At 32.4% G+C, this 14,185-nt stretch overlaps 1 protein-coding gene across 1 annotated transcript; it reads right to left on the bottom strand.

The window, feature by feature from the left end:
• Window positions 1-10,242: 10,242 nt before the first annotated feature.
• LOC145164116 (protein FAR1-RELATED SEQUENCE 5-like) lies at window positions 10,243-12,064 on the bottom strand. The gene is made up of 5 exons (XM_079082839.1): window positions 12,057-12,064; window positions 11,717-11,975; window positions 10,947-11,588; window positions 10,725-10,788; window positions 10,243-10,514 (listed from the first exon to the last, which is right to left on the bottom strand). The coding sequence occupies exons 1-5, from the start codon at window positions 12,062-12,064 to the stop codon at window positions 10,243-10,245; spliced, it is 1,245 nt and encodes a 414-aa protein (XP_078938965.1).
• Between the last annotated feature and the right edge of the window lie 2,121 nt (window positions 12,065-14,185).

The following is a 14,185-nucleotide window of genomic DNA, read 5'->3' on the forward strand; positions in this document are numbered from 1 at the left end:
ACACAACATACAATCACAAACGTAAATAATAAGAGCATGAAAGAAAGAATACAACACATACCTACGATGTCAACCGGTGGAACTCGGATCTCCTCGGCCTGTGACTACAATGCTCGGCTCCTCACCACAGGAACAATCACTGTCTTCTCGCGACCATCAGTAATCCTCAGTGTGGCTGGAGCAGGTGCCTTCACTTCTCCCTTTATCAACTCCGGACAGTCGGCCTTCTTGTGCCCACTTGGTTGCAGTGGAAACATAATGGACTCATTCCCTAGGGACAATCTCTGCTTACATGACCAATCCTACCACACTTGTAGCAACCCATACCCCTAGAACGATAAACCCTATCGTGCTGCTTCCTGCACGTGTTGCGCTGACCTCGGCCATGCTGGCCTTTTATCTACTGATCATAAATCTTGGGTATCTTCACAAGACCCCCAACTATATACACCTATTCTGGTTTTCTCTTTCCGAGGTGCTCCAAATCAATCTCCCGCTCTCGGGCTGTAGCTATCATATCCTCCAAAGTCTGACAAGCTGAAAAGTTAACAAACTCCGTGAAATCGTCTCGCAACATATCATGATACTGAGTCTTCTTCATCTCATTGTCTGCAGCATATTGTGGAACCAAAAGATCCCTATCCCTAAATTTGGAGGTGATCTCTGCCACAGTCTCAATCGTCTAGCGAAGGTCCTCAACTCCCTCACCAACTGTTGCACCACGATAACTGGTGCAAACTTGTCCCTAAACTAAGTTACAAACTAATCCCTAGTCATCGTCTCAATAGCCGCGCCATCCAAAGAGAAGTCTACCTCCTCCTACCAATCTCGCACTCTGTCTTTCAGAAGATGAGAAGAAAATCTGACCTTCGACCCCTCAAGGCAGAAGCTCGTCCGGAAAGCGTTCCCTATATCCGCTAACCACCTCCTACTAGTAATGGGTTCCTTATCCCCAAACAACTTAGGGGCTCCACAAGCACAAAACTCGCAGAAGGAAAGAGCGTAGCCCCTACCATATCCAAAATCTTGGTGCACAACGTGCCCAGATGCTCATCCAAAATCTCTATAATCCCCTCCTTGACCGAACCGAAGATCACAGGAGTCTGCTCCAAAATTCCACGGGTGATATCCGACGAGATGAACTCCCACATCTACTCATAAATCGGCACCTGCACCTGCACCTGCACCAAAACGTGAAGCTCCTCCATGCGTTCTCATCACCATGCTGAAAAGCAATCATACAAATCATCAAAACATATCTAAAGAATCCTCATCCCACAGGCTTCCTAGATTCTCCATGACACTCCTCGATTCGAGCATGGATCCTGTTCTCTTAGTAGTATGAGCTCAATACTACATTTTTTTACCTATCCATACATCCATCAAGAATTATCCTGAATCCTCTAGGTTACCTTCTCAAAAGGTACTCCAAGTACTTCACTAAACAGCGCATCCATACCTACTAAAACGCTTCCTAAGCTCTCTTAGGTTCCTGACCTCACCCTATCATTAGTTGTTTAAGAACTCCTACTAATCTCATCTAACTACTTCATGAATACAATCACATGTAACAAAGTTTAGATAATCATTTGATTAAAAGACTCAACCCCACAACGGTTAGACTAAAACAAGAGCACTCGTGCAGCATTCATGCAATAACACTCCAAGCCACAAATCAAACAAAGGACATGCCAACCTTACTTGCTACTACCATGCTAGGAACTTCCACTCTCACTGCCAATTCCCTTATGCATGCAGATTACACACAATATAGGATGAAATATATTGTCGAATAAAAGGCTCTACGCTAAGTCCACCACCAAACAAGGAACAGGAAATAAGTCTAAATCAGTCGATTGAGGGTTATACTATCCTAATCGCATACAATTTTTAAATCATACACTTAGCAATTACTTCTACCAACAGAGATTCCAAATCTAACATAACATCCAATTCCTCCTAGGTACAAGGCATCTCATATCAGGCCAATTTACCATTCAATTCCTATAAGTATCCTTAGCCTTATCCTAGCATGCAAGTATTCATATCATATAACATATCAACATGTAAGAGTATTTTGGGAATCATGTACTTGAGCTTGTCCGATTGCATGCATCACACCCCTTCTTCTTGATAAAAAAAATCTTTTTAGAAAACATATTTTATTTCAAAAAGATTACCAATTCCTCAGTTTGATTATGATTACAGACACACCCTAGAGTGTGCCCGAATCCCTCAAACCAAGGCTCTGATACCAACTTGTAACGTCTAAAAAATTCATAGTAAAATTTTCATTTTTAAAACAATAAACCATACAATCAAGTTGTTCCAAAACTGATCAAAGAGAATATATATATATATATATATATATATATATATATATATATATATATATATATATATATATATATATATATTATTTAAACAACATAGTAAAGATCATAAATTGCCAATGCGAAAAACTCTGGGAGATTTTGTGCAGTCACGTCGGGCCCTTCCCTTTCGTACCGGAAGTACCTGAAACAATAAAAATAAAATTGTAAGCACAATGCTTAGTGAGTTCCCAGAAATACCACATACCATACATATAATAGAGATTGCTATGTGCCAACCATAGTCTTGCCATTATGCCATGGGTCGTATCATGGTTTTTCCATGGCATGTCGGGGGCCAAAATCATGGGTATTACATACAAGTGCCAAGATCCATCTCCTGATCTTCCATGCAAGTGTCACAAAGACAACTAGCATTCTACATATAACTGCCAAGGTCTAGACCATGGTCTTGCAAATAATTGTCCAGAGCCGTATCCAGGTCTTTCATGTATTTGAGGTGAAAGAGGGTTTGGAAGCTGATAAAGAACCCTAAAATGGGTTTAGATGGACTTAAATATGAAGGAAACCATAAAAGATCATGGGCTTGGGTTGCATCATTTCTCACGTCGTGAGCTTCTATGTCTCACGTTGTTAGACTAGTCCCGAACAAAAGTTTCATAACAGCCCATCTCACGTCGTAACCACTCCAAGGTCACGTCGTGAGGCTCCATTTCTTCCAAAATTCGACCTTTTGACTCCTTGAAACCCTAAATCAGACCATCCCAGAGAAAACAAGTGTTACAACACTACTCTGCTACCAACTCACCTCCATGAAGTGCATATCCATAAGTAACCGGAGGTGAGATAGCCACCCGAACAGATGATCATACTCTAGAGCCACAACCAAACAAGGAACAAGCAAGAATGCCTAGATCAAGAGTTCTCAGGCTATCCTACATGACTACATACACCCCTAGAGCACTCCACTAGACGATAACTAACATGCCGGTACTCTAACCAGTATTCCACTACTGTTGCATCCTACCACACCAGGATATATATATATATATATATATATATATATATATATATATATATATATATATATATAGGGTTAGGTTATTTTGTTTTTGCTAAGTATTGTGTGCCTGTGTAAAGGATTCTAGGCCAATGATTTGTGCTAAATTAAGAAAGTGATTTTCTTTTTAAAATAAATAGAAAAATAATCAAATTAAAGGGATTTCATTAAGTGACCGGTCAAGGAAGGGTAGAATGGTACATTGTGTCGTCATTTAATTAGGAAACGGAGGATAAGTATGGAAGTGATCAACCGATAATCACAAATATCTCGCATACTCACAAAATCAAAAACCCAATTCCTTCGGAGGTTGAAAAACATTCTGATTTCTTGTAATCAATCTTCAAAATCGGAAGATCCTTTGAAGGGTTTTCATATAAATATCAACACTTAACCCTAGAAGACGGAATCGACATTTGGGGGCTTCTGTGAATGAGGAGTACACGATCCACTTCGTTCAAGTCAAAGTTCAAGAACACATCGAAAACGGCGTTGAATCTTGAAGATGACGATGATGATTTCGTTGCCGAACCTGAAGGTAACAATTTTTTTGTGTTATATGATAATTATTAAGTTATGTGTGTATGATTTATGGTTTGGAAGAAGAATGTTTCATTTTTTTGTAGTATCGTAAGAAAAGTTATTCTTCATTACAGTATGCTTTGAAATTATTGTCCCTTCTGCCAGAATGTTCTATTCATATAAACTTAAAGATTTTTGTTATTCTCCTAGAATTATTTTTGTTGTTTTATTAGCTAAAATTGTAATGAAAAGTTCTATAAATAAGTAGTTAATTAGCAACGTATAAATATTTTATATTCTAATGGAATCAAAGGTTGTAGATGATTAATGACTTAAACTGAAACATTCAGAGTTGTTAGATATTGATGAAGTTGATATGTGTAAAATTTAAGAAGAATAGAATGTTGTATATGAGTGTGACTATCCACATTGATAGTGGATTATATGTCTCGAATTAAAATGTATATGAGTCTGGTAGAATTGAAATTTAAATGTATATGATTCTGGTAGAATAATAATTTGTAGACTATTTTAGTAGAATAGAATATAAGTATTTTAATATGAAGTGGGTTATGTTTCAAAATGAAATGTATGAAGTTTTTTGTAGATTATTTTATATTCTGTTAGAATTGCATATATTCTAATATATTTTTGTAATATGTTTTTTTTGTATTCTGTTTGAATGGGAAATTTGTGTGTATGATGATTGTGTTATTGAAATTAATTGTTATTCTGTTAGAATATAAGGAATATCTTATATTTTAAAACATTAATATCTAATTTTTTATACTAACCCTTATAATTTGTATGTAATATCATCTGATAGAGTTTAAAGAGTGTGTTTTTTTGTTAATGTTTCCTATATTCTGTTAGAATTGCATATATTCTAATATATTTTTGTAATATGTTTTTTTTTTGGTATTCTGTTTGAATGGGAAATTTGTGTGTATGATGATTGTGTTATTGAAATTAATTGGTATTCTGTTAGAATATAAGGAATATCTTATATTTTAAAACATTAATATCTAATTTTTTATACTAACCCTTATAATTTGTATGTAATATCATCTGATAGAGTTTAAAGAGTGTGTTTTTTGTTAATGTTTCCTATATTCTGTTAGAATTGCATATATTCTAATATATTTTTGTAATATGTTTTTTTTTGGTATTCTGTTTGAATGGGAAATTTGTGTGTATGATGATTGTGTTATTGAAATTAATTGTTATTCTGTTAGAATATAAGGAATATCTTATATTTTAAAACATTAATATCTAATTTTTTATACTAACCCTTATAATTTGTATGTAATATCATCTGATAGAGTTTAAAGAGTGTGTTTTTTTGTTAATGTTTCCTATATTCTGTTAGAATTGCATATATTCTAATATATTTTTGTAATATGTTTTTTTTTGGTATTCTGTTTGAATGGGAAATTTGTGTGTATGATGATTGTGTTATTGAAATTAATTGTTATTCTGTTAGAATATAAGGAATATCTGATATTTTAAAACATTAATATCTAATTTTTTATACTAACCCTTATAATTTGTATGTAATATCATCTGATAGAGTTTAAAGAGTGTTTTTTTGTTAATGTTTCATTTATTCTGTTATCATTGAAACAAGTTGTATAATATGTGTAGTATTTGTTATGTAAATGTTATTAAAATATTAGTATGAGTTAAAATCAAACATGTACAACTATTCTATACTATTGTAGAAGAATACGAATATGTGTATGAATATAAGTATTTTAGTGTGCATTGGGTTCTGTTTCAATCCTAAACCTTATGATGTTTTTCTAGTTTATTGTAGACAATTCTAGTAGAATACGAATATATGTATGAATATAAGTTATTGAAGTAAATTGTTATTCTGTTAGAATATAAGGAATATCTTATATTTTAAAACATTAATATCTAATATCTTATACTAAACATTATATTATTTATTGTGTGTTGTAGCAGAACAAGTACATGAAGAAGAAAAACATGTGAGACGAGAAAGAAGGTCAAAGAAAAAGCTTGATAAATCAATTGAACAAAAGAAAAGTCCTAAACCTTTAAATGTACTACTTTTGAAAAGAGAGGTAAGGTCAAAGAGGAAAAATGATAGAGTTCCAATTGTAAAAAAAATTAAAGAATAAGGGAATTGATGAATCTGTCAAAGAGGAACAGGAAGATAATGTTAGGAAAACAAATAAGGAATATCCACCTGGTTTAAGATACCTTCCAACCAGAATGAAATGTGATAACATCACTGCAGCTGTTATGGGGATGTCACCAGAACAAAAACAAGCAGTTTTGAGAATGGGTTTTGGATCAATTCTGCAAGTGAATATTACAAGTTATCCGAGGCAACTAAGCTACTATCTTTTAGATGTGTATGATGCCGATAGTAAAAGACTTGTCCTACAAAACTCTGTTATTGAGATAACAGAACAGACAGTGCATGATATGATGGGTTTGTCAATTGGTGGAGAAGACATCAATGAGTTGCCATTGTGTGATAAGGACAATCAAATTCTGGAAGAATGGAGGGGACAATATAGTTGTGATAAGTTCAATGGTGGGGAGTATTTAAGAAGGATTCAGGCTACAACAAAGGATACTTTGATGTTTTGGCTTAATTTTTTAACCCTTTTTGTTAACAACTTCATAGAGTCAATGTTGATGGGAACAAATCAAATAAAAGTGGTAAGGAAGTTGGTGTTGGTAGAAGACTTTTCAAAGTTAAATTGGTGTAAATATATGCTTGATTGTTTGGGATCAAGGAAAAAACTATGGAAAAGGGATGACAAATCAAGCTACTACAGTGGTCCTATTACACTCCTGATTGTAAGTTTGAAATAGTGTTATATGAAAATATAGATTTGGTATTGATTTATTATTGATGTATTAATTAAGTTAATGTTTTTTTTAGTTGGTGTACGTGTATAACATGAAGTATTCTATCAAGATAGATAAAAGGCTTCCTTTTATTGGGCATATTAATGGTGCTAAATTATTAGAGATTCAACAATTGGAAATCGGTTTGGGAGGGTTCGGGAGGCAATTTCGGGATGAGCATGATGATGTCGATACGAGGGATGAAACAGGAGGTGAAGAACAACAATTGCTCAGCTTTAAGAGGGATTTTGGAGATGAGGAGGTAATATTATGTTTCTTTATCGATAATTATTAAATCTGTAATTACTGTAATTAATATTTGAATGTATATTATGGTAGAATATAAATTTCAATATGTGGAATACTACTAATTTTTCTATACATTTATAATATTCAAGATGGTGAAATATTCTTGTAATGTAATTAATAATTAATAATATGTATTGCAGGAATACGCTGTTGTTATAGAACATAGTTATGGGGTAATTCTAACAGAGAAAAGTACTAGGGAAGTTACGTTGAAGGATGGTTTGGAAAAATTCACTGATAGTGTGGTGATGAATGAGTGGATGGAAAAGATGAATGAGCTTTTCAAGGAAGTGCAAGAAGGGGCAAGTAACAAAAAAGTGCATGAGCCTGAGTGTTGTAATGAGTTGAATATGAATGATGTAGGTGATGGCGGTGCAGTAAACAGTTCACCTGTTCGAGGATTGATACTTACTGAAGTTAATGTAGAAAAAGAAGTCAATTATAGTACACCTGTTGATACCAATTCTTTAACAATGACTCAGTTTCATCGACTTCCAGGAGTGAATGAGGAAATGATTAAGTTGTTGGATGAAACTGAGTTACAGGTGTATAGAAGGAAACAACTAATGTCAGGAATCAGTGGGGATAATGTGGTTGGAAGAAATATAGGAGAAGTTGTTGATAATGCTGCAGAAGATGATGATAATGACAAAAGGGAAAACGTATCCCTAAAAAGGCAAAAATATTTCATTCGCCCTATATTAAAAGAATTGTTAAGGTTGGGGATAAACTGACTAAGGATGAAACAGGGATATGCAATTCAGTTTTTGCATCTAATAGAGATGATGGGTTCATATATATATATGACTCACTTATTATATTTTTAGAATATAAATGTGAATGTATTTAGATTGATTTTATATATAATTTTTGTCACAGGGATGAGATTTGGGACATTGGAACAGGTCATCTGCTGCACCAGGGTTTTGCATATCAATTCAATCAAGGGATGTTTTTGCATTCTAGAGTAATTGATTGTTGGGCTGCGTTTTTGAATAAAATGGAGAACTACAAGGATGAATCATCGCTGTCAAGATTTTTCTTTGATACAACTATTGTGGTATGAATTTATTTTTTAAATTAATTGTAAATTCAAATTTATTTTTGTAGAAATTAATATTGTTGTTGATGTGGGTTTTTATAGACAGAAGAGATATTGAATGAATTAAAGTCGGAAGATCTGAAATGTAGGCTTTTTGCTACTCTATTGCGAATCTACATTAATAAATTTGATGTCAAGCCAAGTTTCAGAGATGTTGCCCTTGTAAGTTTATGTAGTAAATGTAATATTTGTTGCATCACTTAATATTAAAGTAACTTCTTTTTTTAATGTGTACAAGGTTTTCTTCCCAATAGTTGATGATGGGAAGTATTATTTACTCATCTTTGATCTGAGATCAAGTTTATACTACATAGTAGATCATGTGAAGAGAACAGGAACTTTGGAAAGAAAGTATGGCATGATACCAAACCTGGTGGTAAGATAATCAATAAAATTCTGATCACTAGGTTTTCATTCTAAAGTATGTTATAAAAGTATGTCTGATTTATATGTTGTATTTGATGACAGAAAAAACTGTTTTGCAACTACTTGACATCACAACATCATCCAATGGCAAAATCCTTAACTTTTAAGGTGGGACGGGTGATGAACATATATTGGCAAGTAGAAAAAGCTGGAACAGAATGTGGAATCTACCTCATGAGGCATATGGAAAGTTACATGGGGGAAAATGAAGGGCGTTGGGAGTGTGGTCTTACAGGTAAAATGCCTGGTGATATGAATGCTATAATTAAGTTAAGGACGAAATACATGGCAAGATTGTTGACAGCTGAGTTCAATAAGTTTAAGACTATGATAGTTAAAGATTTTGAAGCGTTTCGTAAGCTGGATATTTTGGAACAAGATATGCTTCTTCAACAATTAGCTGAAAATAGGAAGAAAAAAAGAAAAACAAGGGGTCGTAGGTAAGAACTTGAAGTGGTAGTTTGGTTTTTTTAAGATAAATATTGACATCGCATTAGCTGAACCTTTTTTTGTGGTTGTTAAAATACTATTATGCATTATGTTAGATGTTTGAAAAGGTACTTTGTCTTGTAATGGATTATTAATTTTGATATAAAGGTTGTGTTGATGCATTGTTTAATTTCTGGGATGATGATGTTGTGCCTTGTGAAAAGCAATTCTGGTTGAATGGGAAGTAGTTTAATAATCAGTTTTTTTCATGGGCTGCTTATGAATAAAATTTAGTATTAAATTATGAAGATTTTTTAAATATAATGCAAGGTTGTTGTTGATAATGTATGTGTTGATGTATTTTTTGTAATAATGTTGTTAATATAATTCAAGGTTGTTGTTAATAAAGTTGTGTGACTGTACTGTTTTTTAACAGTTTTTTGATGCTGATATAATATAGTAAATGTTATGATTCTTGTAGAATATGTTATAGTTTTTTTAGGTATAATGTACCCTTTTTGAAATTAAGTATGTGTGAGTACATGTATAATGCAAAATCAAAATATAAAATACTTTTGGAATGGTTATGTTTTAGAAATATGAAGTCAAGTTCATCGACTTCTTATGTTGTGTGTCTGGGCTGTTTTTGCAATTTTTTAATGCTGATAGATTAGTTTATAGTGTTATTATTCTATCAGAATATGTTATACTTGTATGCAAGTTGGATGTAGAAGGTAAAAGTAGGTTTAAAAATAAAATTCTTTTGGAATGAATATCTTTACGTAGTATATAGTATTTTTGAAAGAAAATATGATATAATGAATACTTGTATATAAATTGTACACATTGTTTGTATACTACCATAAGCAGTAAAGCATTTTTGTTAAAATGAAAATAAATCTTAAAATGTTTGATAAAAGTTGTATAACTTGCTGTAAGTAAGGAAAATAATGAGTTTATACAAACGATGGAATGAATATTTGTATTACGTGATATGATTATTTTTAAGTAATAAGAAAATATAAATATTGTTAGATTAATTTACAATGTCATCGTCACTAGCAATGAAGGTGAATACTTTATTAAACGACATAAAAGATAACATTGAATGTGAACCGACAAAATTAAAATGAAATGTCCTACTAAAACCAATAAAAAAACAATCAAGGAAATTATTTCTCGGCGTTCTTTAAAGGACAATTTCTTTTGTCATGATGAACCATCTGTTGACATGTAGCACACTTCCTCTTAGATTTCAAGATTTCTTTTTCAATCATCTCTTTTGTAGATTTTAGTCTTTTCCCACGACTACCGGATCCTTTTTTACGAATATCTGTACGATTCTGAATGTCGCTAACATCAGATACTACATCAGGACATACTACGCCTAGAAGCTTCTTGAACTGTTCTGCTCTGTTCGGTACATCATGAGTTGGACAATCGTCTACGAATTTTTTTTTTCAACTTATTCTGCTCGTCAAGGTATAACTTTAACTTAGCTGCATCATGGCTTAAAAAAGACACACAACGGTCAACGGTTGAAAAAATATCAGTGGCAGTCATGTCGGAATTAGAATCGTCAAAAGAACTATTGAAGCGTCTTTTCAGTAATTCTGTTGGAATAACATCCCTACGCCAACGTTTCAAAATGTACTTTTCAGGAATTTGTTTAATGCCATAAAACTTAAACACACAGAATATGTGTCTGCGTAAGATCCCTACATGTTCAAAATGCATACAAGTACATCTGAATGAACCATCTTTGGTTGAGTGTGACCTGGAATATATAAGACGATTAGTGAGTATGTTTAAGTTGTAAGTTTTTAGTGTTTAAATTCGAATGATAGAATGACAATTAAAGTGAAAACAAATATACTGTGTATTCAGTATCCCTTATAAGACAATCGTAATTGTATTCCTCATCTTTGTCATCCACATCGACATCATTTGTTTGCCTAGTGGTTATGTTGTTTTTTTTCTCCAAAACAATAATTGTGTCAACACCATTGGAAGATATCACATTTTTTTGGAAACAGTTATCTTCAGCTCTTGATATCTCTTTCTGAACCTGATAAAAAATCTTGCGCGTGTATACATTTGAAGCATGAGGTTCATTCGGACTACGGGTAATGAATTTAGGAAAAGTGGTGGCAGTATTAAAATCATTTAGAATTTGGTTATGTCTTTGTCGTTCCATGACTGATTCAAATGTCATCATAAACATGATAAGATAAGAACCGGTTAATGTGGTGGTTTGAAATGACCAATTCTGACTTTCAGACAGTGATGTAGTTCGCATTAGACCAGACATTGGAATGTGCTTGAAAAATGCGGGGATCCAAGATGTTCGCAAACCATACATAATATTCAGCCAACTGTTATCTGTAATTTTAAACTCATCCAACATCATACGCGATACATTCTCGAATTCATGTGGTTCCAGCTTAGAATTCCAAATTATAGAGTGAAAACGCTTTCGAAATTTTTGATTGGTAGCTGCATCTTCAATTGATAAAATCTGTATAAAATGAAATTTCATGAGGATGGGTATAGTTTAAGAGTTAAAGCAATTGATTTTGTTAGAATATGAGAAAATGATTGTAGAATCATAACATAAAGTAAGAATAATATTCGTTTGATGCATACCTTATTTGGCAACTTCTTTGTTATATGCCACATACATAACCTATGATGTGCAAACGGGAAAACCTTATCTATAGCTTTTTTCAAAGCTGGATCTTGGTCAGATATAACCAATTGAGGTTGTTTTCTAAAAGCTTTCAAAAAAGCCCTAAGCAACCATTCATAAGAAACTCCATCTTCTTTACTTAAAAGTCCAGCACCAAATGTTACACACTTTTTGTGGTTATCGATGCCAGTGAATGGAACAAAAACCATATCATACCTATTTTGAAAATAAAAAATTAGTTTACATAAATGAAAACAATGAAATTGTTATTGTAAAAGTATTAAAGGTTAGAAATACTTATTCATGCTGAATGTGGCATCGAGTGATAGAACGTCTCCGAAAGAATTGTAGTTATACTTTGCTGTTTCGTCAGCCCAGAATAAAGCATTCAATCTTTTGTTCAACACTTTATACTCAAAAGTAAATGATGGGACATTTTTCGTCCTGTCATTTATCTTGTCAACAAGGAATTTCGCGTCCCTCCCACCTATGTAACAATTAAGATTTCTCCTAGCATTCTTGAAATCAGAAACCAATCCACCTCGAACAGAAGGACCGACCTGAAGAGCACTATACAGTCTATGTGCTTTTACAGGACCAATATTTTGTTTTGACAAATTATGAATGAAAATTTCCTGGGAATAATCAAGTTTTCTCTTTGAACGAGATAAGTACATATTGCTCTTGCTAAACAACTCGTGATTATGTTGCTCGACAAAATCACTCACGACATATGTAAGAGTGCCAGGAATTATTTCTAAAACAACTTTCGCTTTACAATTCCTCCTAAATAAATCTTTCCTTCTTTAAGTCTTTTTATGCTGAGTGTCCAGAGTATCTACTTTACTAGTATTTGGATTACCTTCCCGATTGCATACAAGATGTCTATTTGTAATAATCCCATTTTTCGTTTTTTGTACTCTTCCAAGCCTGACATCAAAACCAGATTCTAATGCATAGTTTCTATACATTGTTACTGCTTCACCATATGAATTAAATTTTGATGTAACTTTTGGTTTGATATCGTCTGAAACAATCGGGGTCCAATACAAGGTGTCATCAGGAGAAACGTAATCATGTGTAACATGTGGTTGTCCTGTTTAAATATAGCAAATAAAAAATTATTCTGAAAGAATTATATAAATATTATTCTGAAATAATCTTATTTTTCCTGTAAAAATTTCAATATCCTGAACTCAATTTAGTACCTTCACTGAAATCAATATTAACCTCTGTATCTTCATCAACGAAGTGATTTTTGTCTTCTGCATGATTTGCGTCCTCTGTATGTCATCGATGAAATAATTAACATTTAACATTAAACTTGTTTGTTAAAATATAGAATCTGAAATACAATGAAAAATTAAACAGTATATTCAAAAACTCACCTAAATTAGGATTATTGTTTTCTCCTATTTGAAATCCGCCATCATATAGTGTATCATTATCAGGAAAATCGAAATCTTCAATTCCATTGTCATCATCACTAGCCAAATAATGTTCCTCATGAATATGATTATTGACATCTGGTTCTTGATCGCCCATAACTAAGAAATTTCGATAGTGTTTGTATATGCTTTGGAAGTTGAAAAAATAAAATATTATAAACTATCATACAAAATAAATAGGGATGAAAACGGATTCTATGCAAATTAAAATGCTTGATATTAGGGATCAGTGATAAAAATAAATGATTCCGATTTGATTGTTTTTTAGAACATGATAAAGATAAAAATATTCATAAGATACTATATTCACATTCCAAATGTAAAAAATACCAACAGCACATTAAAGTAATTACGTTACAATATTATTATGTATTTTTTAAATTAATTACTTTACAATATTATTATGTATTTTTTTTAAAAAAAGTTATACAATATTTTATTAACGACATAATTCTATTAGAATGATGTATCAATATGGATTATAAAACTCTGCATATTATCAGAATGACATAATTCTATCAGAATACTCTACCAATATGACTTATAAAACTTATCAATTTGTGTTACCTCGAATCAATGCACACATTGAATATCATTCTGAAATAATTATATAGCAATATGGCTGACAAAAAAGTTTACTATGTGTTATCTCCAAATCAATCTACTAGAATATTATAGTAATATGGTGCTGAAGACAATTAACTCTTAAACTATTTAAGATCAATTATTTGTATTGCTCATTGTTTACAATATTTATTTTTTGACATTATGTGATTTGAATTTATGAAACATCATACATATTTTATGAAATATAATGAACATTATTTTTTGACATTATGTTGGAATGAGAACTGTAGTGTTTTCATCTGATATTCTGTTGGAATGATATACTGTATGATCCTACGAAACATAAATATACCAGAAACCACATACATCTTATTAGTTGTAAACATAATAATTAAAGGAAAACACCTAGAA

Source organism: Lactuca virosa, chromosome 3 (genome assembly GCF_052849685.1).
Source record: "Lactuca virosa cultivar CGN04683 chromosome 3, Lactuca_virosa_CGN04683_v6, whole genome shotgun sequence".
Classification (NCBI taxonomy): Eukaryota; Viridiplantae; Streptophyta; class Magnoliopsida; order Asterales; family Asteraceae; genus Lactuca; species Lactuca virosa.